At 33.3% G+C, this 15,858-nt stretch overlaps 1 protein-coding gene across 1 annotated transcript; it reads right to left on the bottom strand.

Annotated features, from left to right (window-relative positions):
• Positions 1-1,679: 1,679 nt before the first annotated feature.
• On the bottom strand, positions 1,680-5,165 carry LOC143562563 (nudix hydrolase 23, chloroplastic-like). Its single transcript, XM_077050329.1, has 7 exons — positions 4,781-5,165; positions 3,008-3,139; positions 2,825-2,901; positions 2,579-2,714; positions 2,360-2,500; positions 2,212-2,270; positions 1,680-1,929 (listed from the first exon to the last, which is right to left on the bottom strand). Exons 1-7 carry the CDS (start codon positions 5,000-5,002, stop codon positions 1,869-1,871), a joined length of 828 nt encoding a protein of 275 aa, XP_076906444.1. The 5' UTR covers positions 5,003-5,165; the 3' UTR covers positions 1,680-1,868.
• Positions 5,166-15,858: the final 10,693 nt, after the last annotated feature.

Raw genomic sequence — 15,858 nt, forward strand, 5'->3', positions numbered from 1 at the left:
GTAAATTGTAAAACAAATGTTTCTAAACTCTCAAACTGATAATCACCGACATTAACAATAAAATTATCTAGCAATGTTTTCATAGCTGGATTTGACCGGTTGTTTTATTAATTAACTGACTTCACCAGTTATATCGGAGTTAAGAACCAGATAATGTTATAATTAACTTTCAAAGATATTAAGACATTACATATGAATAAGTAGTATATTAATAAAAAGTTTAATATAAGTATATTGTTATTATATACTTTGTTATATCTACATCAATTTAAAAAGTTTTTTAGTTCAAAACCATACAGCTAAAAAATCATTTTATTTTTGTCAAATGTTAAAACCAGTGAATTTATTTTCTAATCACAAATTTATCTAGATAGTTTTCTTGATTAACTTTATCATTTAGTTGATTTTCCTACATTAAACATATAAATTAGATTTTACTCTTTCTATTTTGAACTTTTTATTGAAAACGCGTTTACAATGACATGCATATTTATGTTATTTATTTAAAAAGGACGATATTTTATCATCTATTGCCTGTCCTATTATTTTCTTTTGATTTGACGATTAAACATATTCTAGTTTTTCTTAACATTTAGTGTACGTCTTATAGTTTTTACTAATTGTTAAATACTAATAGTTTTTCAAACGATCTTGTTTAACCAAAAGTATTACTAAAAGTAGGTATGATCGTCTTCCTTGTTTCATCTGTTGTCTTGCTTTACCCTTGAAAAAATCGACAACAACATACCACCTAATAGTTCATAATAGTTTAAGTTGTAACTTGTAAGAAAATGATTTTATTTTTTCCTTGTTTTAGTGTAAAACATATGTTAGCTTAACTAACATGACACATTATAGTAGTTTATAATAGTAACACTTTGCCACGATATTGTTTATAATAGTTGTGTGAGAGCAATTAGAGGTGACTACACTGACCCGTTCACCTAAAAACAGGTCGATTAACGGGTTATGTTAAAGAACCCTTTTGACCCGTTACCTATTCTTGCTCTTTCATATAACTGCCGAAGCTTTCGGTACTAGATTTCCTCTACAATAAACTTTCCAATAAGCAATCTGACTGAGAATTGGGTCAAATCGAATTATGGCCCGTTTTCAACATATTCTCAAGAACCCGCGTCGCTTTGCAACTTCAGCATCAAAATTATCGAGCTTTTGTTGTTATGCTCGTTTCTTATTTTCGTTAGGAAATGCCGATTGTATGTTTTACTGCGACTAATGTAAACAATCAATCAAGCAATCATACCCTGTAAAAATCCCGCTAATAGCAAGGCTATAAACAGGGTCCGAGGAGGGTGGATGTAGGTAAACCGTACCTTTATCCCAAAGGATAGAGATGTTGCTTCTAGCTCCAAAATCAAGTGTATGAAGCCAAGAAACAAAACTTTCAACAAAAGACTTCTAGACTACATAGGAAAAAACACGGATAGATATAATAATAATAACAATAATAATTATAAATAGATAATAAAAATAGTGATAATATTGGAAAACTAATAATGTAAACTTAAATAGATATAAGTTTAAGTTTCTGAATCATTTTTTGCAGATTCAGACACTCTTTCGCTAATGACTATTTTACCCTTCTGGTAATAAAATGTGACACCGAGTAAACTGTTCAAATAACAAAGATGACTTTGTAACAAAGTAAAATATAGTTTCAAAGAATCAAATATATGTTATATACTTATATCCACATTTTGAAGTTAATAAGTTGATAACAGAAGCTCAAAAACTTGACAATCCAAGAATATACAACTTTACATGAGGGGTTTGCGACGAACCAAAAGCTGAATTAACATTTTGAAAAATGAAAAATGTTAACCGTCTCAACTGTCATTTGCCTTTACTCAAATCCGCAGGTGATAGTCGAAAGTATATGCATGGATTTCTGATGGACCCGTTCCAGGCCTGTAAACAACAATAGTTATATGTGAACACGTTATGTATGCGATTTTGATTTGATTTGGATTTTACACTTTATTTCTCTCAATATTGGCAACCAACTTTAACAGTAAATTACTTATGTGGCACTCGTTATCAACATGACATTTATGCAACAAATGCATGTGAAAAAATTATAATAAAAAAAAATATATCTATTTTTCAAAAATAATAATTAAATGGCAAAGCAGAGGTTACATGCATATATATATATATACATTTAGTTATGTAATACACAAAGTAACATACCTCTTGTTAATTAGCCCGTAGTGATACTTCGGTTTTCCGACCTTAATATCCTCTATATACTACAAAACAAAAGAAAAAAAAAGATGAATACTTTAAGTTAGTTACTAAACGAAGACAAAACACGAAAAACAGCAACGAAAATACGTACCAAGTTTAAGGTAATAAGCATTGATGAAAACGAAAGAGATTCATAAGGGATGTCATCAAGTGCAAATAGCCTGCATTCTGATGATTCGGGCCCCGGTGAAAAGTGTGGCGTTATCAGCTTTGCCAAGAATATTACATAAGACTGCACCCAAAAAAAAAAAATTGTAACAAAAAACCACAAATGAAAAGGTTTGAATATTTTTAAGGAATTTAGTCTCACATGGCCTATGAGAGGGATGTCTAATTGAGCGAAAGGAGAAATAATTTCCACTTTAGCCCCTGCTTCTTCCCATGTTTCCCTAATAGCCCCTTCGCTAGCTGACTCACCAATCTCCATGTAACCAGCCGGAAGTGTCCTGTGGACAACAAAGCTTCATAAACTCACGGGTTGTGTTTTATCTCTAACGTGTTAAACGGGCCAAATGTTATTTTTTAATTGTTTGGTTTCATGATAAGATATACATACCAAAGACCAAAAGAAGGTTGAATATTCCGCTTGCATAGCAAGATTTTGTTATCATGCTCGATTAAGCAACCCACCACCTGAGACCATCAGTTTTTAGATTTTACGCATCGTATAAATTGAAAATATACATTTTTAGATATTAAAAAAGTGTTTCATATATATTTAAAAAAAAAAAAAGCATACCATTTTTGGATTTTCATATGCAATTTTTCCACAAAGGGTACAAATAGCTCTTTCTTTCTCGTCACCATCGGGTATCTCGCGCTTCGTGGGGCCCCCACATAACTGACAGAAGTTAATTTTACGAGCATTGTCCTGCAGAGTGCTACATGTTACAAATAACTTCACATGAAACAGGTTAGTTTGACCCGAAACACTTAGTGTGTCAACAAGCCAATATGATTACAAAAGTTATATATTTGATAAGTCTTTACGAGTTATAAAAATTATAACACAGATCAATGTTGAGCGAGTCTAAACGAGTTGAGCCAGGCTGGGAAAACCAGCAAACACATTTTTTGCACTTTTAGGACATTCATAAAGATAGCCTTAGATAAGCAATAAAACTATCTTAATACTATTAAAAATCCAACCTTTTTCAAAGAACATGGTATAAGAGGTCTTTCTTTATCCATTCGAATACACCTCATATGATTTTCAACCCGTTAGAGAAAAAACACCAACTATGCTCATTTAGCTAACCGCAATGATCAAATATAATAGTAAAAAAGATTTAGCAATGTACCAATCTCAATCATCACACAAATTATACAACAATAAATCATTACCCTAAAAAAATGTATTTCTAGCAATGCAGGAGCTATCTATAATTCAACAGAATTAAATATACGAGTATTGCCTTGCAGAGTGCTTGCTACGTGTTACAAATAACTTAATACACGGGTCAGTTTGACCCAAAACACTTACGCGTGTCGATAACAAAATATGATTGTATAAGTTATATTCTTTCGATATTAATCAAAGTTTGTGCAGTAAAATCACAATTTGGGCGACCTTTAACCCATTCAACCTGTATGATCATGGATCAATGTTATGCGAGTCTAAATGAGTCTAGCAGGGTTGAGCAATCAGCAATAAGAATGTGGTATATATAAGCACTAAAACTATATTATTACCATTAAAAATCCAACCTTTTTTCGAAAACATGATATAAGAGGTTTTTATACGTTTGAATACACTTCATATGACTTCCAACACCAATATGATCACGGATTAATGTTAAGTGAGTCTAAACGAGTCGGGCCGGGTTGAAAAAACCCACACACATTTTTATCCACTTTTTTGAGTTTCATAAAGAATGCCTTACATATACGCATTAAAAGTCTAAAACTACATCATTGCTATTAAAAATCCAACCTTTTTTCAAGAGCACGGTATAAGAGGTCAAGACACTTAAACACCTCATATGACTTTCAACCCGTATGATCACGGATCACGTTAAGCGAGTCTAAACTAGTCGGTCCAGGTTGAAAAACCAACAAACACATTTTTATCCACTTCTTTTCAAGAGCACGGTATAAGAGGCTTCTATGCATTTGAATACACCTCATACAACTTTCAACCCATATGACCCGTACGAATGAATGTTAACGCGTCTAAACAAGTTGGGCCCGGGTTGCGCTATCAGCATATTTTATCCGACATTCAATAAAAATCCAACTTTTTTTCAAGAACACGTTAAAGGACGTCTTTACGCATTCAAATACACCTCATACGACTTTCAACCCGTTTGACCCGTTAGAGAACAAACACTAAAAAATGATCATTAACCCCAAAATCAATAATCAAATATAATAACAAATTTTAACAATGACCCAATCCAAACCATCACACAAATTATGCAACAACAATCATTACAAAATTCAAAAAAGCCCTCACCCCCATAAAAATTGCATCTTTAGCATATATACACAATCAAGAAAACAAAACACTTACAGTTAATCTAAAAGGTGCAGGTGCAGATGAAGAAGATGATGCTGCATCTGGGTTTGATTCAGAACGAATTGAAGAAGCTCTAAATTGTCTAAAATAAAGGGGTGATCTTGAAATTATTAATCTTGAAGATGGTTTTGCATAATAATAATGGTTGCCATGAAGCTTTAATCTTTGGAATAAGAACCCTGAAGAGGAACCCAGAAATTGTATGGTTCTGTGCATTATTAATATTATTATTATTATTCAAATTGATAGATGCAATTTCATGAATCTTGATTCTTGATTCTTGATTTTGTTTTATCCTATTTGATCAAATGGTTTTTCCCCAAATCCAGTTGGGGTTTCATTTCCTTCCATAATGTTCGGATTTCAAAGAGTTAATATTAGTAACAAGAATGGTCCTTTATGATTTTCTTAATTTCAAATTATTATTACTTTTTTTCCAAAAGACGTTCGCGGTCGCAGACAGTGTCGGTGATCCGGCGCACCACCAATTCCAGGGGAACTGAAAGCTCACTGTGGTAAAACTCTAGCTTACGCGTAGTATTTTGTCATGAATGAAACTCAAACATATGACATCATCGAAAGAAAGTCATTCGGGTACCGCTAGAGCACTGCTCCTTTGATAATCATAGAAACTTGGAAAGAATGGGTCCCAAGACGTAACCTCGAGGCCACTAATAAGTTCGCGGGGATCAATCATGGATATATAGTGTAAGACCATATATATATATACATATAGAGACATAGGATTAGGTTTATTTCAAAAGTATTTCTTAGTGCGAGAAATCAATCCAATCAATTACAATTTTTTCCTTTACTTATGATTTATTTTAATAAAATGGGTATTTTAGTAAATCCAGTTTTTTCTATATATGGTAAGTAACAACAATATGGGATAAGTTATATTTTCTTTTTGTTGGTTGTTTAACTGTTTTAATAATACAAGTATTATTCATTTTCCTTGAAAATAATCTATATATTCCGAATTATATTTTATCAACAAATAAACCTAAATCTATATGTTCGATTTCTCAAGTATCCCCAATTCCAGCAATTGAATCAAGCTGTAATCACCAGATAAACCTACATCGATTGTTTTGATTAATTATCCCAATTAAAGAAAAATATATATCCTTTTCTTCCAATTTCCTTAATTATATGGATCGAATATTTGAATCAGGGACTCATGATTCAACGCATCAAGAATTGCAAATACAAAGGACCGATCCATCAATTACCCATAAGTATTCTGTTGATTATCCTTAAACCAAGCTACACCAAATTCAGTTTGTTATTAAGATCAATTTCATATTATCATTATATTTAATTGTTTCTATTCGATATTATACTTAAACCGAGACATGCCAAGTTCGGTTTTGATATTATCCTTATATTCATTCAATTGTGTTTGATTTTAAGATTAATTTAATTAATGTGATTATTTCAGTTGCAATGTGTGGTGTTCACATCCATAGAATTTATTTGAATAACTCAATGTCAAACCTTTCTATCATTTCCATCATTATCTTAATTTAATTATAATTCACAGATCATACGTTATCTATCCAATTACATGACTATAAAGCTTCCTACTATTAAATTATTAGGTTAGTCTAAAATAAGGCGATCCAATAAAGATGAAACTACACAAACTTTATACATACCTACATATGACTTATATGTCTATGCATGATAAAAAGTATAAACAAATTTAGGTTATTTCTATTGAGACAACTTGCATTTTTAAAGTTCAATTCATGATTACCAATGTATGTGTCGTATGAGCACACCAATCTAACAATACTTTTGATCATTATTGCAATGTCCCCTTTAATAAATCATTATGGCAATTTGTTTAATCCTACACTCCAAAAATTATGTCAAGGTAACAATAGACGACGGCAAAAATATGAAATGGTAATATGCAAAAGTAAAAATGTTTTTCTTTTATGAATTGACATTGTCGATAACCAAAATCGAAAGATTTTTATTTTTTACATCAAAACATTCAAATAGTTTCATTGTCAATCTAGAGATATCGTTATTTATTGTGCGCTTAATATTGTTTTTCACCAAATTTAACCCCTTAAGTGTGTGAAACCTTTGAACCTCACATGCCTCTCGTTTTGTTTACAAAACAAAACAAACAAATTTATTAATAATGCCAATCCATTCCACACCATCAACAGATTACACCAATTTCCCATACACAACATAACACAATCAACTTACACCACAAACCACCCAACCCTACACATCTAACAGAGTACCTTTGTTCTTACACAACAAATCATATATATAAATAGAAAATTTATACATCGCTGCACAATATCAACATTCCTTGCACATCAATATACCATAATAGTTACCAACTGCTTATATGTCTCCTGCCAACTGGAAAAAAAATATATACAAATTAGAAAGTAACACAATAAAAAAACATATTACACATTACAACTCATAACCTCCTACACAAAATCAATAAATCTACCCACACTACAAAACTCATAACCTCCTACGCACAATCAATAAATCTACCTACACAACAAAACTCATAACCTCCTACACACAATCAATAAATCTACATACACTACAAAACTCATAACCTCCTACACACAATCAATAAATCTACCTACACAACTAACCAAGTTCCTTTCACATCATCAACCTGTAGCACTCTACTTTCCCCTACACATCATATGAAGTTCCACAACACTACTAACCAACTTACCTTACACAGTTATCCATGTATAAGAAAGAAAAAAGAATTATCATACACATAATAGATAACTGAACAATAAGTAATTAAAAAAAAAACTAATTATACATTACAAAACCCGTAACCTCCTACACATAATCAATAGATCTACCGACACAACTAACCAAGTTCCCTTCATAACATCAACAACCAATACCATTCTACCTTCCCCTACACAACATACAAAGTTTCCCAACATCATTAACCAATTTACCCTACACAACTATCTCAATTCTCTTACAATACATAATAGAAAAATGCATAATAAAAAAACATATTACACATTACAAAACCCATAACCTCCTACATACAATCAATAGATCTTTCTACACAACTAACCAAGTTTCCTTCACAACATCAACAACTAATACCATTCTAGTTTCCCTTACACAACATACAAAGTTTCCCAACACTACTAACCAACTTACCCTACATAGCCATCCCCATTCCCCTACACCACTACATTCGTTCATTAAAAACAAAAAATATGAATACCAATAAAGACACCGAAACTCCTCTACAATATCAAGATTCCCTACACAGCAGCATACCATACACGGTTACCAAACAACACCATTTACGTATATCATATTCCAAGACATTTATGAAAACACCAGAAAACTCATGACATATCAAAATTGGCCATTATTGTTCATCTTTGTTGTTGACTTGTTCTCCTTTACACCATCTTCATCTTGTGATACAATTGCTTTAAAAGCTTTACATAAACTTGATTTGTATGTATATAAAAACAAAAAAATAGCATAACTAATACTTTCACAACACATAATAATTATAAAAAATACACCTACTGTATATGATATAATCCTCTACCGCAGCAACTGGATTCGAAGCATCGTTCGTACACTTGGAAAAGGCCATGTACGTTCTTTGCAAGTCTCACTTTTCGGTCATACTCAAACAAAACAATATTCATTGCGAAGGAATCCATTGGTTATAGACCGTAAAAATAATTAACACCATCAACCTTCTCCAAACAGTTTAACATAGAAAAAGATATACCTGCTACACATGAGAACTAACTTCTACACTCTAAGATTTTAATATCATACAATTTACCCCCCAACATATATACCTTACAATTTGACATGATATCTATCATAATTAAACCCTACGATATATTTAATCAAATTAACCTTCACAACATAATTTACCTACACATCAACGATATCATACCACACAGGGAAATCATATATACACATCCTTAATATGAAATCAAAAACCCCTACCTACCAACACAATAAACATACAACGTATACAACATACACAAAAAGACCTTTTTATCTCCATGATAAATACTGTGCAGAAAAATCGAATGAATCCATATAACCATAATATCAGAGATAATCGGTGAGATTGATAATAAAAAAAAAACAGAAAAGTCGAGTTACCTTGTTCTGTTGTGACCGATATCCTTCAGATGCTCCAATTTTGAGCAAGCGAGAACGAAGATGATTACCCTTTCTTTTACCTTACATCACGTTTGAGATTGAAGATTTTGTGCATTAGAGCTACGATGATTTTGGCAGAAGAATTGAAGGGAATCTCATTATATCGGTACGTTTCTTCTATAGGCCTGGCCTACACATTTTGGACAACTTTATAAACTGCATTCGGAACATCTAGATAATTACAGAACAGAAATACCATTGTCAATTTTGAACCATTGATTACATCTAATCATCACTTCTCGCATGATCCATCCCCTATAGACATATTAATAAGTATTTAAATGGGTCTTACAATTTTGTATATTATGTATTAAACGGCTCTTTATATATGTATGTGTGTGTATAAGGCGTATACAAGAGATTTATAAATGAATAAGGATATATTGGAAATGGGTTACATTCTTCTTAACAGTAAGCGTTAAGCCGACCCTGATAGGTCGATTGGCTTTGCGGAAACATACAATATCTACCCTAATATAGGTGGATCTTCTATGTACATAGGCACTTAATTGATTTTTGATCTTCAGTTGGATTTTAATCATAACAAGTATGGGATTCTAATCAATACGATATATTTATTGATTCTACCCGTCATAGTAGATGTTTTATTGATGGACACACAAATAGATTGCAAGATTATTTTCTACGTGTTGATCATGTCAAACTTTGTTGTGTTTGAATAAAATATATGCTTATCAAGTCTATAGATTAGAGTTGTTAGATCTTACCTTATCTCTAAGTTATTATTTTTAAGTTATTATTTTGAGGCTTGATTTATTTTAGCTAGAATCTTTCTTGAACTATGCTCAAGCATGACATCTAATTTTTTTTTATTTACTTGATTAATAAAGTTTTAAAAAAGTTACTATTTTATGACAAAAGTTGTATAACGTCTGAAACTATTTTTTATTAAATTAAAAAGGGGTAGCGGTGTAACTTATTGCTCGCTTGCATTCTGTTTGTAAAAGAAAAAAATGATAATGGCATTGGCAAAGAAAAAAATCAATAACTTATTATTATATATTTTTTTAAATGTTTAGTATAAAATGATTGTACTAAAATATAAAAAAAGGACAGTTGTTACTATATAAATTTTAGTTATCTTTGCAGCTAGCTTTTTAAATATCCTTAAAAAAGTAAAAAACTATATATTCTAGTAAATTATAAATTGAAATCTATTCATTCATTATTAAAAAAACCACTACAAGATATCTTTTATAATGACACAAATTCGGTAATGCATGTTTACTCATCCATTGTCCAATTTCAAATGTGGCTAAAAAAGAAAGCAGTAAACTTGTTAAATCAGCATCAACCAGTAATAATTATGTTAATTCAGGTATCTTCTACGTAGTGATAAGCTTGAATACATAAATATTCTTAATTACTTAGGCGCCAATTTGTTACATAAAGATTGATATGCAGCATTGCATGCCTTGAATTTCTCCTCTGCAATAGCCTGTTCATGTACAACATTTTATTATTTTAACAGACAATGCTAAAAAAACACCATCCAAATTCGTACACCAACATGTCCGTCATATCATCGAACCATTTTATGTCATAGGGGCCGTATAATGTCAAATCAAATATGCACACTAGTGCTAGTTATATCATACGAGTTGTATGATAGGGTGAAAAATAATCATATGATTTGACGAACATCAATTGTCATACGACTCATATGATCAGTTTTGTGAATAGTGTGTCAGCTGTGTTTCTTTAGCCATGTTCCTTTTTTAATATTGTTAACATAAAAAAGGACCAACCGGGTCAACAAGCACCAAAGGGTATTTAATTGATTTAAACCTCATAAATCAGTTTATTAGAAAAATAGATTATTATTTTAACATTATATGCTTTTATAACATTTGAAAATACATTCATTAGCCCGAACCAACCCGACCCAAATTAAAGTTACCTTGTAAGGACCATTGTGATGATCTGGATGCCTTTTCAGTGCGCAAGCCCGAATAACAAATTCAATTTCTGCCTTTTGTAACATTAAAAACTTAAAATTGTAACTGTGATCATTGTGTTTAGAGTTTAGACAATAAATATTTTTCTAAACAATGATAATAAACCTTTAAAATACCATTATTGAAAATATATAGAAAAGCTTACGCGTTTTTAACATCTTCAAGGCATAACGGCCCCGAATCACTCAAACCAAGGGTAATCCTTTCTTTTCTTGAATCGATTTCCACTCTTGCTGACTCATACTCCTGCTCTTCCTCTTCATCTTCCTCTCCCTCTTCCTCGTCATCATCCTCATCCTCGTCCTCGTCTTCTTCCTCTTCCTCATCCTCATCCTCATACTTGTACTTAACATGACATCCGTCATATAAAATATACAAAAGTAAGTTTTAGACTTCATTTTACATGAATATTGAATAGTGCTAACGTGGTATTGGTTGATGCCATGTCAGCAGCAACATCAAATGCTGCATATGCAAAAATTGCTCAAGAAAACTAAACATTTATAAATTCACTTGCAAGTATGAAAAAACTAACTTTTTTTTTTGGATTTAAAAATAAACTATACATAGGTACTTACCTTTGTAGTTCCAACCCAAACAATGGACACCTTTACTGTTGGGCCTGGGCCCATAGAATCTTCTGAGCCCATCATTAAAATTTCTAAACCCCTAAACATAGACGTGCAAAAAAAACCAGTTCCTACCCGATGGAGCAAATACCCGGTTTGGGTATTATTGTACCCGAATATTATATCCGGTTCCCCTATTTGTATTTCCCAGTCGGTTCCAACCCGGTTCCTACCCGGTTCCTAAGTGTACCCGGTCCGGTTCCTACCCGAAATACCCGGTTCCGGCGGGTTTTTCTTAAAAAGGTCAAACACTGGTCAAACTAGCCGTTGGAACCGGTTCCAACGGTAATATAGCCGTTGGAACCGGTTTTTGAGAAACAAAAGAGCCGTTGTAACCGGTTCCAACGGTAATATAGCCGTTGGAACCGGTTTTTGAGAAACAAAAGAACCGTTGTAACCGGTTCCAACGGTAATATAGCCGTTGGAACCGGTTCTTGTAGCCCAAAACCTATATATAAGTTGTTTTCCATTACTTGTTTCACCACCAAACTCAAAAACAAACAAAAAAACTTCTCCTTTAGCAAACCCGACTATCCAACTAAATATTATTATGACACCCATAAAAAAAACTAACAAGAAGGCAAAGAAGAATGTTTTTATTGAACTCGTTCGTGCTATGGAGGACCCAAATGTTCTTGCGGTCGTCACCCATACCCGAAACCAAGACGTATGGAAGAATTGGGATTTGGTTGTCAATGCCGAAGGTGATCAAAAGGCTCGTTGCAAACTATGTGGAAAACAATTAAAACACGATTCCAACTCGACTTTGAGAAAGCACATCGAGAATTTATATTGCCCGGCCTTGAAAGGGATTGGCGCGACCGATCAAGTTGACTTGGGTAATGATGGTACGCTATTTCGTTACAACACGAATCATGTTCAAGATAGAATGGCAAAGTTCGTTATTCAACGAGGTTTGCCGTTTAACCACTTTGATGACCCGGATTTGACGTCGTTGATTCGAGAAACTCTACAACCGCGATACACACATGTAAGTCGTACTACCTTAAGACGTCATTGTATCAAGTTGTGGGAGTGTGCTAAAAAAGAGTTAATCGAGTTTTTTCATTCTTTACTAGCGATGGTTAGTTTAACTACCGATGTTTGGTCGGCACCACACGGGTTGCCCGGATCATACATATGTGTCACCGCTCATTGGGTTGATCCGGTGACATGGCAATTGATGAAACGAACCATAGCTTTTGAAAACTTCCCGTACCCACATACCGCCGAAAAATTGTTTGACTTGCTTGATGAAGTTATAACGACTTACAATTTGAGAAATAAAATATTTTCGATTTCGTTTGACAACGCATCAAACAATACTAAGGCGGTTTAAAAATTTATCATTAAATATTCACCACCTTGTTTCGGGGATTTTTTTCATGTTCGATGTGTTGCACATATCATCAACTTGGTTGTTCAAAAAGGTCTCGAAAATGAAAATATTTGTGACGATTTAAAATTTTTTAGACTTATGTTACAAGATGTCTTCAAAAGTGGTAAAAGAAGACATCTTGAATATAAGAATTATTGCAAGTCGGTTGAAAGAAAGTATTTGGGGCCGAATTGGGATGTTCCAACCCGTTGGAACTCAACTTGTCATATGCTCAAGTGTGCTTTCGCCCAACGGCAAACTCTACAAAGTTTTCATAACAATCTTGTTGACGTACGAGAGGCCGATATGCTTCTGGAAAGTGTTTGGGTCAATGTCGGTTATTTGTTGGGGTATCTTGACGTGTTCAAAAACTCAACAACAAAGTTATCTGGAGTCTATTACCCTACTAGTTGTTGGGTTTTGCAAGAATTATACTACATGTCTTGTACTTTTAAAGAGTTTGAGGAGAAGAACACACTATTCAAGAATATTGTTGGGGGTATGAAGGAAAAGTTCTTAAAATATTTTGAAAACATACCGCCGGTCTTCACTTGTGCCGCCGCTTTAAACCCATATTGGAATGTTAATGGGGTTGAGAGAATGATCGAAGAAATATTCGACAACATGGGTATGCACGAGATCGACCCGAAGTTGTCGACGGAAGCGTGTGAAAAGTTTAACAAAAACCTTCAAGACATTTATGACCATTATTTTCAACTATATGGTCCAAGCACGAGATCGTCTTTTATTAAAAAAAACATAAACGATACTAAACATAACAACTTAAACTAAAAAAAAGTCCGCCGTTTTAATCCGGTGTTCTACAACGATTAAGCGTTGTCACCGGCGGTAGATGCTTGGGTTGTAGAGCTGGACGACTCTCTCACTTCCGCTTTTTTAGCATCCAAACTTCTTTTCTCTTGACAATACTTATTCGTATGTTTTCTTAATATCGAGTTGGACCCTGCTTTAAGAAACTTCGAGCAATATTTGCAACGAGTCATCTCTTGTGAGTCGGTCATGAGACACAAATCGTAATGAACCCAAACATCGGGGCATCGTGTTGTTTCGATCACCATAACAACGTCGTCGTTAGTTGCCATTTGTTGTCGGTTTAAGCTTAATTGTGTTTTGGTGTGTGTTTTTATAGTTTTGGAAGTGGTTTAACAAGTACACACCATACCTTGCTATTTATAGAAGGTAAATAACCTATTTTTAGTAAAAAAAAACCGGTTCCAACGGTCAAAAATGGCTATATAGCCGTTGGAACCGGTTTGTAACGGCTATATTATTTGAAATTCAAAAAAAACCGGTGGAACCGGTTTTTACGTATTAACCGGTCCCGGTTCCTACCCTACCCGGTTCCTAAAAGTTGGCATTTCGGGGCATCAGTTCGGGTCGGGAACCGAACCGGTTCCTGACTAGAACCGGTGCCATTTCCTACCCGGTGAGAAAAAAACCGGTTCCGAACCAGTTCGGGTTTTCCAAGTGTACCCGATTTGTGCGTGTCTACCTAAACATATGTCAACACAATTTCATGAAACTTTGTAACTCAATGCTACTTGTATTGTACATCAAACTAAGCAAATTAAAATACATGAAATCAAAGAATGAGAATTACGAATTCCCGGTGGGGTCGTAGTCGACGATCGAGAACCGGAGTTGAATGAAAGAGAGCATAAAAGGAGGATTTGTTTAAGTTAACCAGGGCTAACTTGGTTGCCATGTTCATGCCTACAATTACAAAGATGATGGATGGCGATAAAGGAATTATTATTATGGGAAGTAATTTAACGAAACAAAATATTAATTTATCTCTATAATAAATGAAGGTCTTTTAAAAAATCTCATATATCTCAATCTTAAAAAATTTTACCAGTCAATTAATTAATTAATATATTTTTATTAACTGGTTTCTTTTCATTTACTCACAAGTCACAACCATTCGTAAAAATTACTAGATAAAATAAAGGTAAAGGAATGGATGAGAACGGGTCGGATTCTTGTTAAATATTTATTTGTTTATATGAAAGGATAAAATGAAAACTCATGTGAGTTGAAAAAATCGGATTCTTTTAAATATATGTTCTGCAAGAAGGTTTTACTAATCATCTCAGTGACATGCTATATACAAAAGATATGCTGCTACTCGCACAAAACAGAGTTTGCGGTTTTATAATATCGCACCACTCTGATGCCACTAACTCTAAACTTTAATAAAAAATATATGAATATAATAAACTATTAACAAAACTGACAGAAGTATAATATATCGTGAGATGATTGAAAAATTAACATAAACGAGTACCGTCTTACAAGTTGTCTTGTGCTGACCTTAAAGACTCCACAGTCCTCACCCGATTTGTCTCATTAACCTTGTTTTAACTCAAGCTCCACTATCATATCTTGCATTAACCTATAGCAAACTATGGTATCGTCACCAACCACACTGATGCCATTAAATTTCCATCGCATATGCGACGCAAGCTGAACTCATACCGACCAAATCCTCATTATGTCCCTGCTGCAACGCGCGGGCATACCTACTAGTCAAATCCTAAGTATATTATTAACTTCATAACAACAAATGAAATTAAAATATAAAAAATTGATAAAATTAGAACGAACAAACATCAACAAACAACAAACGTACCCAGTAAAATCCTACCAATAGCAAAAGCTATTAGTAGGGTATGGGGAATGTGTGATGTAGGCAGACCTTACCTCTATCCATGAGGATGTAGATGCTGCTTCCAAAGAGATCCCCGACTCCAAAGCATGCAACATACAAATACACATGTACCAATAACAAAACATATAGTGCTAAAGTGGCGTAGTCAATAACCATCACCTATGAAA

The sequence above is a fragment of the Bidens hawaiensis genome, unplaced genomic scaffold, assembly GCF_021521415.1.
Source record: "Bidens hawaiensis isolate Kalapana, Puna unplaced genomic scaffold, B.hawaiensis_p1.1 tig00021034_1, whole genome shotgun sequence".
In the NCBI taxonomy this organism is placed as follows: domain Eukaryota; kingdom Viridiplantae; phylum Streptophyta; class Magnoliopsida; order Asterales; family Asteraceae; genus Bidens; species Bidens hawaiensis.

What these genes read in the sequence shown, in the direction of transcription:
- LOC143562563 (XM_077050329.1), bottom strand. Translation starts at nt 5,002, where the DNA reads ATGCACAGAACCATACAATTTCTGGGTTCCTCTTCAGGGTTCTTATTC. An exon ending in CATATGAAAATCCAAAAATG is followed by an intron (nt 2,902 to 3,007) that starts GTATGCTTTTTT and finishes TGATGGTCTCAG; the next exon opens with GTGGTGGGTTGCTTAATCGA. An exon ending in CAACCTTCTTTTGGTCTTTG is followed by an intron (nt 2,715 to 2,824) that starts GTATGTATATCT and finishes TGTTGTCCACAG; the next exon opens with GACACTTCCGGCTGGTTACA.